Here is a 16088-nt window from a genome sequence, read left to right as displayed (position 1 = left end):
GACAATGTCCTAAGCTTCTTGTGGCTGTAAAAAAAAGGGAGGAGTCTAGCAAGAGAGCTCTACACAGGGAAATGGCATAGACCAACTAAGACTAGCCTCTCTGAGATGTTATGCTCCACCTAAAAACTAATACAAAGGAAGGTGTCTACACTGTTGGGAAAATCTATGAATGGGAGAACTGAAGCAAATGAGAAGAAAAGGCAGTGTCAAGACTTCACAAAGCTGTAGGTGTATATGTAAAGGAGTCACTCATGTGATGAATGATCAATCACTAGATAGTTCAATTGCAGATCTTTAAAAAAACCCTAGTGCATATTAAACATGTACCTGTAGGGACGTTTGAGGGGATTTCTCCAGATTAATGTCATTTAAAAGGTAGACATGCTGGCCCATGAGTAAAAAAAAACCAAACCCTTTAATTGTGGCTTTGGCCTATTCTGCACTTAGTGTAATGGTTAAGGCTGGTTCATATATTTTCATATATATTTGAATCACGTACATATCTGTCTTACCTAAACAAGGATATGTATCATCAGTTTTGTCATCAGTAAACTGGAACATGGCCATACAGCCTGAAAAACTCACAACAACCCACTATCATTAGTTTGTCTGATCTAAGTGGAATCACTCAAATTATTCAGTTTATATGGACTGCTCCGCTTTTCTCACAGTTCCTAATAATTTGGGAGTAGATGAAAACCACTGAAATCATGTGGCCTTATAAAATACATCATTTTAAAAATATGTAATATAATGTTTCAAGGATACTAATCTGAGCCCAAAATCTCCTTTATCTTAGTGATTTACCATTTTTACTTAGGGTGCATCTACACTGTAAGCATTATACAGTTTGACACCACTTTAACTGCCATGGCTAAATGATATGAAATCCTGGGATTTGTAATTGGTGAGGCAATTGGTAGAAAAGGTGATAGACCCTGATCCTGTTTGCTCCAACTTATAGGAAGGGGTTGGTAACAGTATCCTGTAGTGCCCTTCTCGTTTCTATCTCTTTGGATAGATTTTAAGGTGGTGTTCAGGATTTGGGAGTTAAAATATAGCTATGACATAATGGCTATGTCTTTGATGCAGGAGCTTGGTTATGAATTATACTAATAAGTAAGACATAGCTACTGAGCAAAGATCACATGGCTAACATAAAGCATAATTGCAGAAGCTTTTATAATACATGACATAAAGGATTATGTTGAAATACTAAACAAAATAATAATCAAGGCATAATAGACAGCAAGTACAGTATGACCCACCATATCTATAAATTGGATAACCATGGTTCCACTTACCAACTTCCAAAAAATACCCCAGTTTCTGCAATAATTCCCCCCCTTTAAAAAAATCTTCATTTCATGTAAACAGAAAAAACTTAACAATATTGTAACTGAATTCCATTGCTTCTCCGTGTTAGGTTCGAGAATGGGATTCTGATTTTAAGACAGACCATTGCAGTGAATACAATCTGGAGGCAAACACAATGTATGAGTTTCAAGTGAGATGCAAATTAACTCATGAGAGGGCTTTCTGGAGCAGATGGAGTGAGTCCTTAGTGTATATGACTCCGGAGGCAGGTGAGTGACATAATTTCTTGGCTTTCAAACCATTAGTTATAGATGTTTCTAGAGTTGAGATAGCGAAAGGAGGCAAAGTGGCATTGAAGCAGGACCAAGACGGTTACTGTTGCTGATATGAGTTTTAAAGGCCATTTAAATGTATTTATCGTATTTTAATCCTGCTTTTACCATACAGTTACTGTTTAATTGCTTTTTAACTTTTGTATCACACTTTTTAAGCTTGTCTAGTGTGGATTGTTAGGTGCCTCATAGGGGTATAATTATAACAACAATAATAAACTTTATTTCTAGACCGCCCTCGCTCTTCGAAGGGACCCAGGGCAGTTTACACACAAAAGAAGGCAAACATTCAATGCCCTAAATTATTTATTTATTTTCAGTATTTATATTCTGCCTTTTTACCCTGAAGGGGACTCATGGCAGATCACAGAACACATACACTCCAAACATTCAATACCATTCAACAGACAGGACAGATGACAGATAGAGGTTAAATGTCCTTTGACCACTATCTGGCCACTTGGAGTGCCTCTGGTGTTGCCGCAAGGAGGTCCTCCATTGTGCATGTAGAAGGGCTCAGGTTGCATTACAGCAGGTGGTCAGTGGTTTGCTCTTCTCCACACTTGCATGTCGTGGATTCCACTTTGTAGCCCCATTTCTTAAGATTGGCTCTGCATCTCGTGATGCTAAAGCGCAGTCTGTTCAGCGCCTTCCAAGTTGCCCAGTCTTCTGTGTGCCCAGGGGGGAGTCTCTCATTTGGTATCAGCCATTGATTGAGGTTCTGGGTTTGGGCCTGCCACTTTTGGGGTATTCCAGCGAGTGTCTCTGTGGATCTTAGAAAACTATTTTTTGATTTAAGTCATTGACATGCTGGCTGATACCCAAACAAGGGATGAGCTGGAGATATCACTGTTTTGGTCCTTTCACTATTGGCTGCTACTTCCCAGCGGATAGACAGTGTAATTTCTTCAGTGGTGTAGAGCGCAGACAATGCGGCATGTCTCTTTAAGAGCCACATCCACTGTTTTAGCGTAGTGAGATGTGTTCCACACTGGGCATGCATACTCAGCAGCAGAGTAGCATAGCGCAAGGGCAGATGTCTTCACTGTGTCTGGTTGTGATCCCCAGGTTGTGCCAGTCAGCTTTCGTATGATATTTTTTCTAGCACCCACTTTTTGCTTGATATTCAGGCAGTGCTTCTTGTAGGTCAGGGCACGGTCCAAAGTGACTCCCAGATATTTGGGTGCGCTGCAATGCTCCAGTGGGATTCCTTCCCAGGTGATCCTCAGAGCTCGGGATGCTTGTCTGTTCTTAAGGTGAAAAGCACCTTAAGGTGCTTTATACGGAGTGGTGGGAGTGCAGGAAGATAACATTGCAAACTTATGGAGAAGTAAAAGTGCAAAACCACAAACTGACAACTTGTTGCAGATTCACAAATGGTGAGATACTAGGGGTGCTCATGTTCTAATGCATCCCTATTGGTGACCTCATAGCTGCCATGGAATAGTGGCTTCATGCGATAAAGCCCTAAAAGCATTGTACAGACTTTGCCCTGCCTCATGGAAATTTTTGAAACAAGGAAAAAAGAAATAAGAGGGTTACAAGTGGGAGATGACATCCCGAACCTTCATAAAAAGTCATATTTTCAGCAGAACAATCATTCTGTCGCTTGCCTGGAAGCAATATGAGGAAGCATATATGGCTGTTGTGTCCAAAACAGCTTTCTGATCATTTTCAGCACAGTTTTATGTTCAAAGTACCTTCAGGAAGCGTATATCAACTCAGGAACTGGAATGTTAGATTATATCTTTGCCTGTGCCCTCATTTCCTGTGTTTTCTTCAAAAGAATACAACCGAATAATTATTGCATCATAGCGTAGTGTAGTTATGCTGTCAGCTTTTACATCTATTATGCAGCTTAATTAGTGTAGTTATTATGCTAACATGCTGCAAGCTTCTCAATTTCAGAAATATATGAGGAGAAAAAACCCCAGGTGGAATGACATATCTCTGTAAATAGTCCCTCTCACTTTCAGTTTTACCATGACCTGGAAATTCATGCATCACTTAGGAATCAAACCAATTGTGCTTGTTTTGTCACTGTTGGAGAGGAATCAATAGCACATTTCCCGCTACCCTTCTTTCAACTTCAATATGCAAATAAATGTGATTTACATCACAGCCTTACACAGACCAACCCAAAAGAGAAGTTGGACATTACTTTTTTTAAGATTTCAGCTCCAAAAACTCCCTGCTCTCTGTACCCTCTGGCCATGTTTGCTGAAGGGTTTGGGGAATTATAGTCCCAAAAAGTAACTTTTCCAAGTTCCATCAATTCATATAAGTCAATATGAATATAAGGGAGGTCCGCCAGATGCAGTTACATTGCAACTTGCATAGATGCTAGCAAGTATTAACAATTGTGAAGCATGCTACATCTGGAGCACCATAAATCACCCACTTCTGAAGTGGTAGCTATTGGACCACATCTTTGGCAATATATATACACACAATATATATACACAGGGAGGAATCCCACCACCCTCCAGATATCTTTGTAGTGCAACCCCCTCCAACTTCAGGCAACATAGTCAATGGTATGGAGTGCTCGGAGATGCAGTAATAATGTCTGGCATGAAGCATATCAACAAAACGAAATGGGACACTCGTCTTCATTTTGTATCTGCCAGTCCTGTAGGTAAGCTTAACTATAAGAGTAGAGCCAAAGAAGCAGAGAGATAACATGGATTATGGAAATTATTTGATTCAACTAATCATATCAATCAAAGAAAAAGAAAACATATTTGTTTGTTAACTATGAACTTTGGGAGGATTTGAGAGTACCTTAGGATGAGCATTGGAGCAGGAGCAGGCTACGCTTTTTTTCATTCTGAGACACCACCAACCACACAGAATGCAACTGCTTGCCATACACTCATTCAAATGGGAAGCCTTTTAGCAAATAAGAAGGAATTCGTAGTAAATATGAATGAACAGATGGGGTACAAAACTTGCTCTTTAATTATATCGTACTCACAGCCTTCTGCTTGGTGAGATGGATCTGTATGTTTTGCTTTCACCTTTTTTTTAAAAAAAAACCTGATGTTATTTCCATTAGATTTATGGGAGTGAAATGTGGTAACTGTTTTGTTTTTGTTTTTTTTTAAAAAAAGCAAATGTCCCTTCATTTTGCCTGTTGACTTTTGGCCATCCCATTAATTTTATAGGGTTTTAAGGCAAGGATTACGCAGAAGTATTTGTGCTAGTTTCTTTCTCCAACTCAAAAGTTACAGGAAATTATAATACTAGGTATTAGTGACCTCTGCTGACGAAACTAAGGTATTAAGTTTCATTTGTTGTGAAGTATGTCTTGCGTTTAAGGGGGGGGGAGTCACTGTTTACTATATGGTAATCAGAAGGAGAATGAGTAATTCTCTTCCAATAGCTGCCTGGTGTTCAGATGAAACCTCTCTCATGATTGCACCCCATTTCTGAAATGTTGCAACTTTTTGATGTTAGATAGCTGTTAAAGGCATCTGACATCCCTATCATTAGAAAGAGTGACATATCCAGTTCAGGCAGGTAATGTGTATGATCACAAAAGAGCAACAAATTATATTCTATTCTTACTGACATAGAACAGGAGAATGGCTTATGAAAGATTTCTTTGTCTTGGTTGTCAAAGCAATATTTCTCACTTCATATAGAATTCACCCGGGGCCCATTCACACTACAGAGTTATAGTGTTATGATTCTACTTTAACTGTGATAGTTCAATTCTATTAAATCCTAGGATTTGCAGTTTAGGGAGGGGTACTTAGACTTCTCAGTTAAAGCACTCCTTAAGTGCCTCACCAAACTATAGATCCCAGGAATGCCATAGATTTGAATGACTACAGGAAAGGAGATTCCACCTGAAAATGAAAAAGAACTTCCTAACTGTGAGAGCTGTTCAGCAGCAGAACTCTCTGCCCCAGAGTGTGATCGATGCTCCTTCTTTGGAGGCTTTTAAACAGGCTGAATGGCCATCTGTTGGGGGTGCTTTGAATGCAGTTTTCTGCTTCTTGGCAGAGGGTTGGACTGGGTGGCTCACAAGGTCTCTTCCAACTCTATGATTCTGTGATAGTACTATACTTGTATAGTGTGAATAGGTTCCTGAATTTCAGGTTAGGTCCATTTGGGATTTTGCTCCAGACATCAGATTGCATTGATTGATTGATTGATTGATTGATTGCTTCATTCATTTAAAGACTATGTGTTCAAGATAATTCAACCTGAAACCCAGAAAGCCAAGTACAGGGGATAAAGAATCTGTAAGATTTTTTTTGTCTACAGTTTTAATGTTTTCCAGCTAAAAATTCACAAGCTCTGGGTGAATGCTTGAAAAAAGAAAATCCCACAAATTTTATTTTCATTTGTTTTCATTTTTTTTAAAAATGCAGAGCCATCTTCAGTACTTGATGTATGGAGATATCTAGGAGCAACCTATCAGAATGGTAGCCAAGAGGTGACCATCTTTATCAAGGTGATAATTGGGTTTTGTTTTTTTTTTTCAGATTGCACACATATCCTCTCCCTTCACTAAGGGAGAGGACTGCTCTTAATAGTAATCTTATTTTCATATATCTAAAACTTAGAATCATTTTTAATTGGAGGCAGTGCCTTGGAACTGTAGTATGATGCAGCAACAATGTGCTATGAAGGAACAGAACGATACGTGAGATGGAAAGATCAGAGCTTGGAAAAATGACTTTTTGGACTACTACTCCAGAATCCCCAGTCAATTCTGATAGTTATACTCCAAAAAACAGCAAATTTTCTAAGCTCTGAATGTACTATTAGGTCAGTGATTGGCATTTAACGTGTATTTAGACCAGAGGTTCCCAACCTGTGGTCTATGGACCACCAGTGGTCTGCAAGAACTAAAATGTGGTCAGCGGCCTCACAGTTACTACACCATTGCAACAAGAGCATCTGGTCTTGCAAAATCCTCTTATAATACCAAGGCTCATTAAATATGGTTTTCTGTGGGTGAGCAGATGCTGACCACTGGGTGGCGTATGCTCTGTATCAGAAACTAGAGCTGATGTGGTCTATCCAATGCAAGTTTCTGAATCAGCACCTCAAATAACCAAACCAAATCTATAGCTGACCAAAACTGCTTCGTAACCCTTTTGGTTGGAGAGTGGTCTCTGGTCAAAGTGGTCCTTGGTCAAAGAAAAAAAAGGTTGGGAACCACTGATTTAAATGATCAAAGGAAATGTACAAGACCCATCAGTTCATTTATATTTTATCTTAGACACAAATATGTGAAGCTACATAAACAATTTAAAACATTTTTTAAAGTGAAATCTGACATAATACATTTCACTAAAGACAGGTTTTTTTCCTGTTCCTCTAGCCATTTCTTCCCAAAGAGAGCAGAGGAAGAATTCTGCATTACAGAGTGTACTATGAAAAGGAAGGGGAAGTTGTGGATCTATGTAAAACAACTGAAACAATGTGCAAAGTCCTGGTTCCCCCAGCAGCGAGGGTTGTCTCTGTGACAGCACACAATTCCAAAGGAAGTTCCAGGCCTACAAATATCACAGTGCACGAATGGCACCATGGGGACCATGGTAAGAATGCAGTTGCTGCTCTTGTTTTCATTTATAGGAAAATGGGATTCAAGTAGGCGTAAAACAGTTCAGAAATGGGTCCTGCCTTCCCATATTGTGTTGGATATGATACTTTTCTTATGTGAGAGTTCCCAACACTCAGAACAGGCTCTTCCTTATTCTGTAGCTAACCCTCTTCTAAATCTGAAGAACAAGGCTATCTCTTCAGAGTTACCCACCCAGATAATAATTCTCTTTTATTGCAGCCTTAAGCCTTAAGAAATTATAGAAGTGTGCCAGCTTATGGTTCTAAGTGGTAGTCATCAACATGGTCAAAATTCAGTCAGAGCATGTATTACACCATGTAACGAAATTTGGAAAAAAAAATCTGTTCCTGCTTTGAAAGTGTTAATCCCGTTTAATTGTGTAGTACTTACTCTGAAAGTAGTTGTTATACCCCAGAAACTTTGTTTTTATGGCTGCCACGAACAATGTTGAATTTGTTGAGACTCAATAAGATATTCATTGAAAAACTATAGCAAAATCTGCTGCAGGATGTCCCACAAAAACAAAGTTTTTGCGGTTCAATAAACCTTTTCCATGTTTTTATGATAGAATCAATAAGGAAATGTCATGTATAACCCAGGAACAAAAAATGTGTTACATAGTGTTATTAATTGTGGTTCTATTACCACAATTATAAATGCCCCCCCCCCAAAAAAAACTTCTTTACTAGCCAGCAAGTGCATCAAGCAATGGAAGTCCTTTTAAGCTGGCAGTTGGAACACAGAAGGGTAATATTTCCAGCCTTCTTCCACCAGTGATCAAGATTTCGACAGAACCCTCAACACAATTCCTCATCACAGCTTTGATTGCTGGTGACAGGGCAAGAAATTCCTCTTCCTGCATCCCAATTCCCAGCTGAACAGATTTCCATCAGTCAGTGCAGCTGCTATCTGTCCAGGGAAGTTTAGTGGAATAAGCTAGGAGGCATTACGATTGTTCCTGCATATTGAGAGATTTGACTTTCATGCATGTAATTATTAACAGATTCCATTATCATGCTCTCTTTAGGAATCTCTTGGTGCTCCAACACAACTTTATGGTCAACTTTCAACAGATGTTGACCACAGAATTGCACTGAAAAACCTTGAGATTCCCAGAGAGGTGTTTTCTCAGGGGATAAAAATAGCATTTTCTATTCACAACTTTTTCATTTTCATGGGGTCCTGTGTCCCTAGCTTCAGCAAATGTAGAAGATTACTGTGCTTAGTTTTGAACATATAGCTATGTAAGTGATGTAGAATATCAGTGACAGCATCCTTTAAGAACAATAGGGGGAAAACATGTTGTACATCTAGAGCAGGGGTCAGGAACCTTCGGCTCTCCAGGTGTGGTGGACTTCAACTCCCACAATTCCTTTAGGCTCGGCATTCACCCCAAAGGCTTACCTTGGCCTCAAGGAATTGTGGGAGTTGAAGTCCACCACACCTGGAGAGCCGAAGGTTCCCCATGCCTGATCTAGAGTATTCTCTAACAGAAGCCAAGTCATCCAATCTGTTTTTCCCTATAGTTTTTCCACCCCCTACCAATTTGCAGGTAGTTCATGATGACAACAAAGGATTTTTTGTTAGCTGGGAACCTCCTGAGTCTTATGGAAATGCAGTTGTGTGTTACATAGTGGAGTGGACTTCAATCCTCCTCAGTCAACACTATCACAATGTTTTGTGGAGAAAAGTTCCCAGACAGAACAAAACAACTTTTATTGAAGGTAAGATACAGAATCCATTCTCCCATCCCTACATATATCTTCATACATCCCTGGTGGTGCAATGGGTTAAACCCTTGTTCTGGCTGAACTGCTGACTGAAAGGTCGGTGATTCAAATCTAGGGAGTGGGCTGAGCACACGTCTGTCAGCTCCAGTGGGGACACGAGCAAAGCATCCGACAGGATGGTAAAGCATCCGGGTGTCCCCTGGGCAACGTCCTTGCGGATGGCCAATTCTCTCACACCAGAAGTGGCTTACAGTTTCTCAAGTCGCTCCTGACACAAAATAAATAAATAAAAATAAATCTGTAGTCTGAAAATAAATAAAGATTTGTAGACCTAATTTAAAGTCTACATTTGGGATGACAAAAGTAATACATTTCCCTTAAGGAGTGTGTATCCCTGAACAATTTCTTGCTCTTCTAATTTTAATTTTATATGTTTTTTTCTTAAATATTTTATTTTCTTTCAATTTTTCTTATGGTTCCAACATTTAATTTTTATTAATTTTTCAGTTTATCCCAACCATCTGGTTTAATTGAAATTTTTACCAATGTTTTTTGGCTTCTGATGCATTGGCTGAAAGATCTTTACAACAGGAAACATTTATTTATGCATTTATTTGTTTTATTTACATTATTTATACCCTGCCCTTAGCCTAAAAAGGCTCTGAGGATGGTTCATCTTTTTTTGTTCTCCAATGTATAGCATATTTACTTAAAACCAAACCACCACAGGGCAGAAACTCTGTAGTTCTGCTTAGGTTATACAAAATGCCTTTCCTGCATTCTCATGTCCTCTCCATGGTTCTCTTCTCTATTGATTCAAGGTTAAGCAATATAAGTGTTCCATGCCTTGAGGAGGGTGGTTCACCACCAAACTGACATATCCAAAAAGGGTCTATATAGTATTTACAAGAATACACATTACTTTGGTTCTTTAGGTAGCTCATTTCTCTAAAATCAGTCATTTCTGTGTGTTGTCAGAGGCTTTCATGGCTGAAATTACTGGGTTGCTGTGAATTTTCTAGACTATATGGCAATGTTCCATAGATCTTCAACGGATATATAAACCTCCCTTGTCTAGTTTCCAATATACCTCACAACCTCCGAGGATGCCTGCCATAGATGTGGGAGAAACTTGAGGAGAAAATGCTTCTGGAACATGGCCATACAGCCTGGAAAACTCACAGCAACTCAGTCATTTCTGTTGAGCAGCTTTTTACCCATGATTGAGGGTTGTTCAGTTCTTTTTTATAGAAAGCTTGAGGATGAAATTCCCATATAAGTTCATGGAGGAGGCCACCACTCAGAACACACCAGTGAAATTTAAGAATTACTTTTATGTCCGTGTCCATGTGTGTTTTCAACTTACTTTTTTTTGTTCAAATTCACCATAAAATATGTTTCCTTTCAATAAACCATAATTATTTACAGAAGACTCCAGGATAAAAAGGAATGTCAACATTTCAATATATGCAGTGTATCAAGATGGCACCAGCAAAGCCTGCTCTGTTCAGAGTAAGTACAAGGGAGCATTGTGAGGATACTGACAATGTTTCAGTGTGTTCTTCTGAAGTAAACATCCTACAATTATATGCATATAGCTGCAATAGTTCAGCCAATATAAATTTATATGAAAGTAAAATAACACATTTCATTTGTTCATGCGTATATGCTAAGGTGCCATCATTAACTAGGTTCAGCACTTCCTCAAAGCCTATGAAAGATAACATATTACAGAAAGAATGGTTGCATATCTCATTCCTATATGTACCCAATGAATAGAATCCTATACCATTAGTGCTGCCAGTATATGCACTTTTACATTGCAGAAGAAAATACCATTTTCTTCCTTCATTCAACATCTCATTCTCTGTATTGTCAAAGACTTCCAATTGTCAATGGCTGGAATAACTTGGTTTTTGCAGGTTTTTCGGGTTGTGTGAACCATTGCCTGATGTGATCATTCCTATATTCACCCAATGACCAGAGATGAAATGGTGTGGCACTTAACCAGTATCCATTTCCAGTTGGGCAACTTCCTGGGCCTCCAATGTACTCACCAAATGTCATTCTACAGCCTGAAAACTGGGAAGTATAGTATTACGATCTGCAAGTGGTTCTGCTGGTATCAACCATAGAGAAATTCATGGTTATGAATGCATGTACACTGAGGACAGATGTGATGAGGAACAGCAACCAATTATTCCTGGTCTTCCCCATATATATTGTTGCTGTGTACCTTCGAGTCATTTCAGACTTATGGTGAGCCTAAAGTGTACCTATCATGGGGTTTTCTGATGTTAAGAGTGCCCAAGGTCACCTAATAGCTTTTTGTGGCCAAACAGGTATTCAAACCCTCCAGAACCACTATCCCATGCTGGCTCCTTCCTATATATATGGACATGGGGAAAAGAAATATGAGCAGGACTTTCAGATGTCAGTAGAAACATATGTATTATGCTTGATACAGACTTAGCTCATATTACTGATTCCTTGGATTTAATACTCTGGTATTAACTATTCCAACAAGTTAAAATTAGCACTGTGACATTTCAGCTATGCCGTTAGGCATGAAGCAACAAAGCATTTCAACAGTGATAGAAACAGAGGGAAATTTGCCAAAAATGTTCAATAATAGCAACCCTGACATACCAGGTCTTAGGTACAGTTTTGATTAAACAAGGTTTGGTGAAGTACAGTAATCAAGGTATAATACATTAAAAAGCTACTAGATGACCTTGGGCAAGGACTATATCTTTAGCTTCAGAAAACCCCATGAAAGGTTCACCTTTGGGTCACCGTAAGTCAGAAACAATTTGAAGACACACAACAACAATATATATGGGGAAAGCCAGGAATAGATGATTGCTGTTCTTCACTGCATCTGTCCTTAGTGGGCATGCATTAAGCAGTGATGAATTTCTCTATGGTTGATATTACCATACCACTTCAAGATCATAATACCACACTTTGCATTTTTCCTGGCTGTAGAATGCAGTTTGGTGAGTAAATTGGAGGCCCAGGAAGGCGAAGCCTGCATAGAAAATAATGGATTCATTTCCAGTCATAAAGAGCCAGACTGGAGTCTTTCTTAGGGTACTGGAGATTAATTTGCCAATACAGGAAGTCCCTGAGTTACAGACATCCAACTTGCAAACGACTCATAGTTAAGAACAGGGATGAGACAACAGGAAGTGAGAAAAATCTACCCTTTGGAAGAGAAGTTTACTCCTAAAAGAGATATCATGGGGAAAAGCAGTCTCAACTGAGGCTATATCACCAATCCTTGTTTCTACAACAAGCCATTTTTTTTTTCAAAACCCAATTATTAAGGGGACAGAAAGTGCGGTGAAATCTTCTGAACAGGGGCACAGAAAGCAAAATAAATACCACAACGATGTTAGCTGTTCCCTATGTGATCCAAAGATATATATATATAGAGAGAGAGAGAGAGAGAGAGAGAGAGAGAATTACACTTTAAAAATGTACTCATTCCTACTTACATACAAATTCAACTTAAAAATGAACCTAGGACCTCATCATATTGATTAGGTCCAGTGTTCTGATTTGCCAGCCTCTGGCAAATCGAGGGGCAACAGGGCAATCCCGGCACCCTGCACCCCACTTCACCGTCAGCTGATACTTCCCCATTACTCGTGGGGTAGCATTGCCATGCAGCTTCCCCCCACGCTAGCCCGATTGTTCCAAATGGAACACGGGAAAGCTCCCATGTTGATGCTTCTGCCCCAGTTGTCCCTGCTGGTGAGTGAAGCTACATTGTGTGATGGGTGGTGTGTGGCTCTGTGGGTCAACTGGGGCAGAAGCATCCTAAGACACTGAATTTCCATTGTGTGATGAGGTCCCTACAAAACCTATTTTGTTAGTAACTTGGGGACTGCCTGTCTACAAATGTAAATTGTTGTTTCTCCTTAAATTTATCCAAGATTCTCTTGGAGAATTAAATAATCCTTTATATGGTAAGATACCTGTAATTGTGGGATCCATATATTATATTTTGCTTTCCCATGCCCAGGGGAAAATGATCTCTCTAGAAATTTGCTAGGTCCTGCATGTGATTCTATGGTAATGCTTTCCTCAGAAGTTACCATAGAGTCACCTTGAAGGATATAGCAAATTCTTAGAAAGGATATCTCTACAGTCTCTGTAGGTATTTATTAGGTCCTCCAGGGCAACTCTACTGGAGCTGGATGTCATGTAATTTAATGATATTCAGTCATATCCATGGATTCAGGCAACACAGTGCAGCCGAGACCACATCTTTTATGGATAAAGGGCTCTTACCATACCAAACCAAATTGCTGGTTTTTAATACATCCTATATTTCATTTCCTTGGAAATGACAACCAGACCACGCTTACCATTTGAGGAAGGAGGAATGCTCCCTCACAATTATTGTCTATAGCACTTGCCTTTCTGTCTTTCTTTGGTGGAAGGAGAATCTCAGCCACACAAAAAGCAGCCAGTGCTGCTTCACAAAGAGTATGCTAAGTCAAATGCTTGGCCCTAGAGATCTTTTCCACAGCATGTCATTGTGGCTGAAAGACTGGAAAACCACCACTAGCATACACCACTGACTAAGGACTTTATAAGATGCAGTCTTCTCTGCATCTTCTCTCCATTTTCAGATGCAGGAAAAACAGAGTTGATGGAGGGCATCATAACAAATCTCCACTTTTATTAGCTTCCCGTGGGACCTGATATATATGTCTAATTAAGTTTAGAATCAGAGAATAAACAATATTGATATATCAATGATATGTTGTTGTTGTTGTTTTTTTAAAAAATGCATAACTCAGGTATAGTTTTGTGTAGAATCTGCTGTGATATCTGAAGCCAAAAGGTGGCAGCATTTCATTAAAAAATAACCCTTACTTTTCCATGTATTTCTAGCTTTTTGTACACTTCTATTGTTTCAATGTAATTTCAATTTTTGACTGTTGTGGTTATATTAACTGTCTCTGTCTATTCAATATTTACAAGACGGGGAATGTTTTGGTGCTTTTACTTATGCAGAATTGTGAAAATGGAAGGAAATCCTGGATTCTGTTTAATTTTAATGGAATGGAATGCCCCTTCAGCAGTGTTGTTCTGGAGGCTTGTGCTTTGGCAACATAGTATACCTTGTAGGCATGGGCAATCCATGGTTCTAAATGGTTCTAAAGTACTTACAAAACTAGAAGGTGCTGGTGCTTTGCTTCTACAGTGCTGCTAAAGTTCTTGTGGTGAAAATTTCAGAACACTAACAAAACTTTCAAAATTTTGTTATAAATGGCAGTTCCTAATTGGTTCTGTCATAAAAATTGCCAATAACAAAATAATAATGATATTTTAAAAGTTTTGTTAGAGTTCTGAAATGTTCACCACCAGAACTTTAGCAACACTGTACAACCAAAGCATCAGCACTCTATAGTTTTGTAAGTATTTTAGAACCATGGATTGCCCATACCTAATACCTTGCAACAGAGGCTGTCTCTATCCAATACAGTACCTCCTAGTTTCCAAAGTATTATAGAATGTGTGTGTGTGTGTGTGTGTGTGTGTGTGTGTGTGTGTATGTGTATGTGTATATATATATATATATATATATATATATATATATATATATATATAAACTGATTTCAGTAACAATTTAAGGGAACTGAGTTGAAATAATACAGTGTGTGCCATCATATCACTGTTGGGATAATTTTCTTTTTTGTTTCTTCTCTCATAATTAGTACTGGGAGAAAATGTTCAAGGCCGACATTTTGATAAGGATCCAAGAAGCTTTTCTACTGCTACCAATGGTATGAAATGTCTGTTGGATTTTGCAAAACAAAGTTCTCTGTCTGACCAACTGTGAAAAGCTTTTATATGAAAGACTGATGATATCTCTGGCCCCTTCTACAGTGCCATATAGAATCCAAATTATCTGCTTTGAGCTGGATTATATTGCAATGGAGACTCATATAATCTGGTTTAAAGCAGATAATCTGCATTCACAAACTGGATTGTATGGCAGTGTAGATCCAGCCTCAAGTTCATTTGCAACCTGGATGCATCCAGAGCTGATTATGCAATGTAAAATGTTTACATTTTTAAATGACTACTGCAATGGCTAAAGTCATATAGAAGTGACTTGATATGCAGAAAATTACATGGACCAGTTTTCTACATCAGCTACTTAAGTTAATACTATTGTTGTGTGCTCTATCGCCTCCGGGCTGAGAAGGGCGGTATAGAAATATGGTAAATATATAAATATAAATAAATAAATAAATAAAATCTTTTAAAAGTGATGGCAGAGGTGAAGGAAAGGCAATATAATGAGTAGAAAATGAGGCACCTTCTCACGAGGAGAGTCCATAGCAGCTTTCCCTTCTTTATTAATAGACATAATTGTTAGCAATGGTCTTGATAAAGATCTTTGGTGTCCATCCATTTATGGAGGAAAAAAACAGACCTCCAATTTAAAATGTTTAAAAGCAACGCTTTTGGGTTTGGAAAGATTAGCCGTTTACAAGAAATGTTGCCCAGGGGACGCCCAGCTGCATTTACTCAGTCTTTGAGGAGGCTCTTTCCGTGTCCCCCTTTTATCTGTTTATTCCGTGCTGATAAACTCTACAGCCTAGTGGCATTGCCCCCCCCCCCCCCCCCGATGTGTGATGGAAAGTTGCTGTCAACTGTGAGAGAAATAAGGTTGGACACTGTGAAAGCCATCCACTGCATGGCTATCAGCCTCCTCCCAGTAGACTCAAATCAAGGAAAAGTTTCATGAGAACCACCACTCCCTGTAATGGTCCCCCAGCAACAGCAAGAGCATCCCTCTCAGCTGCTAAACCAGGAAATTCCAAATGTATGCCCCCCCCCCCCCATGAGGATCTGCCTCCAGGGGCAAACCAAGATGGGCAACTTGGAAGTCCCTAAACAGACTCAGAAGTTGAGTGAGCAAATCAAAAGACAACCTGGCAAAATGGCACTAGAAGGAACCTCCACCTTGTGCAACTGTGGAGCAAAACAAACAACTCCGCATCTGTATGCTTGCCCACAATGCCCTGCCTCATGCACAGAGGAAGAAGCTACAGACAAGGTGGTCACTATTGCCCATTTTCGGTCAAAAAATATTTA

At 39.2% G+C, this 16088-nt stretch overlaps 1 protein-coding gene across 1 annotated transcript in view; it reads left to right on the top strand.

Annotated features, from left to right (window-relative positions):
* Nucleotides 1-16088, top strand: part of IL23R (interleukin 23 receptor) — a 41115-nt gene that overhangs the window by 12762 nt on the left and 12265 nt on the right. The window contains exons 6-11 of the mRNA XM_060773701.2: nt 1427-1586; nt 6032-6114; nt 6991-7207; nt 8760-8957; nt 10392-10475; nt 14699-14776. Coding sequence (XP_060629684.2) covers nt 1427-1586; nt 6032-6114; nt 6991-7207; nt 8760-8957; nt 10392-10475; nt 14699-14776 — 820 coding nt within the window. The remainder of the gene's footprint in view (nt 1-1426; nt 1587-6031; nt 6115-6990; nt 7208-8759; nt 8958-10391; nt 10476-14698; nt 14777-16088) is intronic.

Source organism: Anolis sagrei, chromosome 4 (assembly GCF_037176765.1).
Source record: "Anolis sagrei isolate rAnoSag1 chromosome 4, rAnoSag1.mat, whole genome shotgun sequence".
Taxonomy (NCBI): domain Eukaryota; kingdom Metazoa; phylum Chordata; class Lepidosauria; order Squamata; family Dactyloidae; genus Anolis; species Anolis sagrei.
This window is presented reverse-complemented; position numbering and strand designations above follow the sequence as displayed.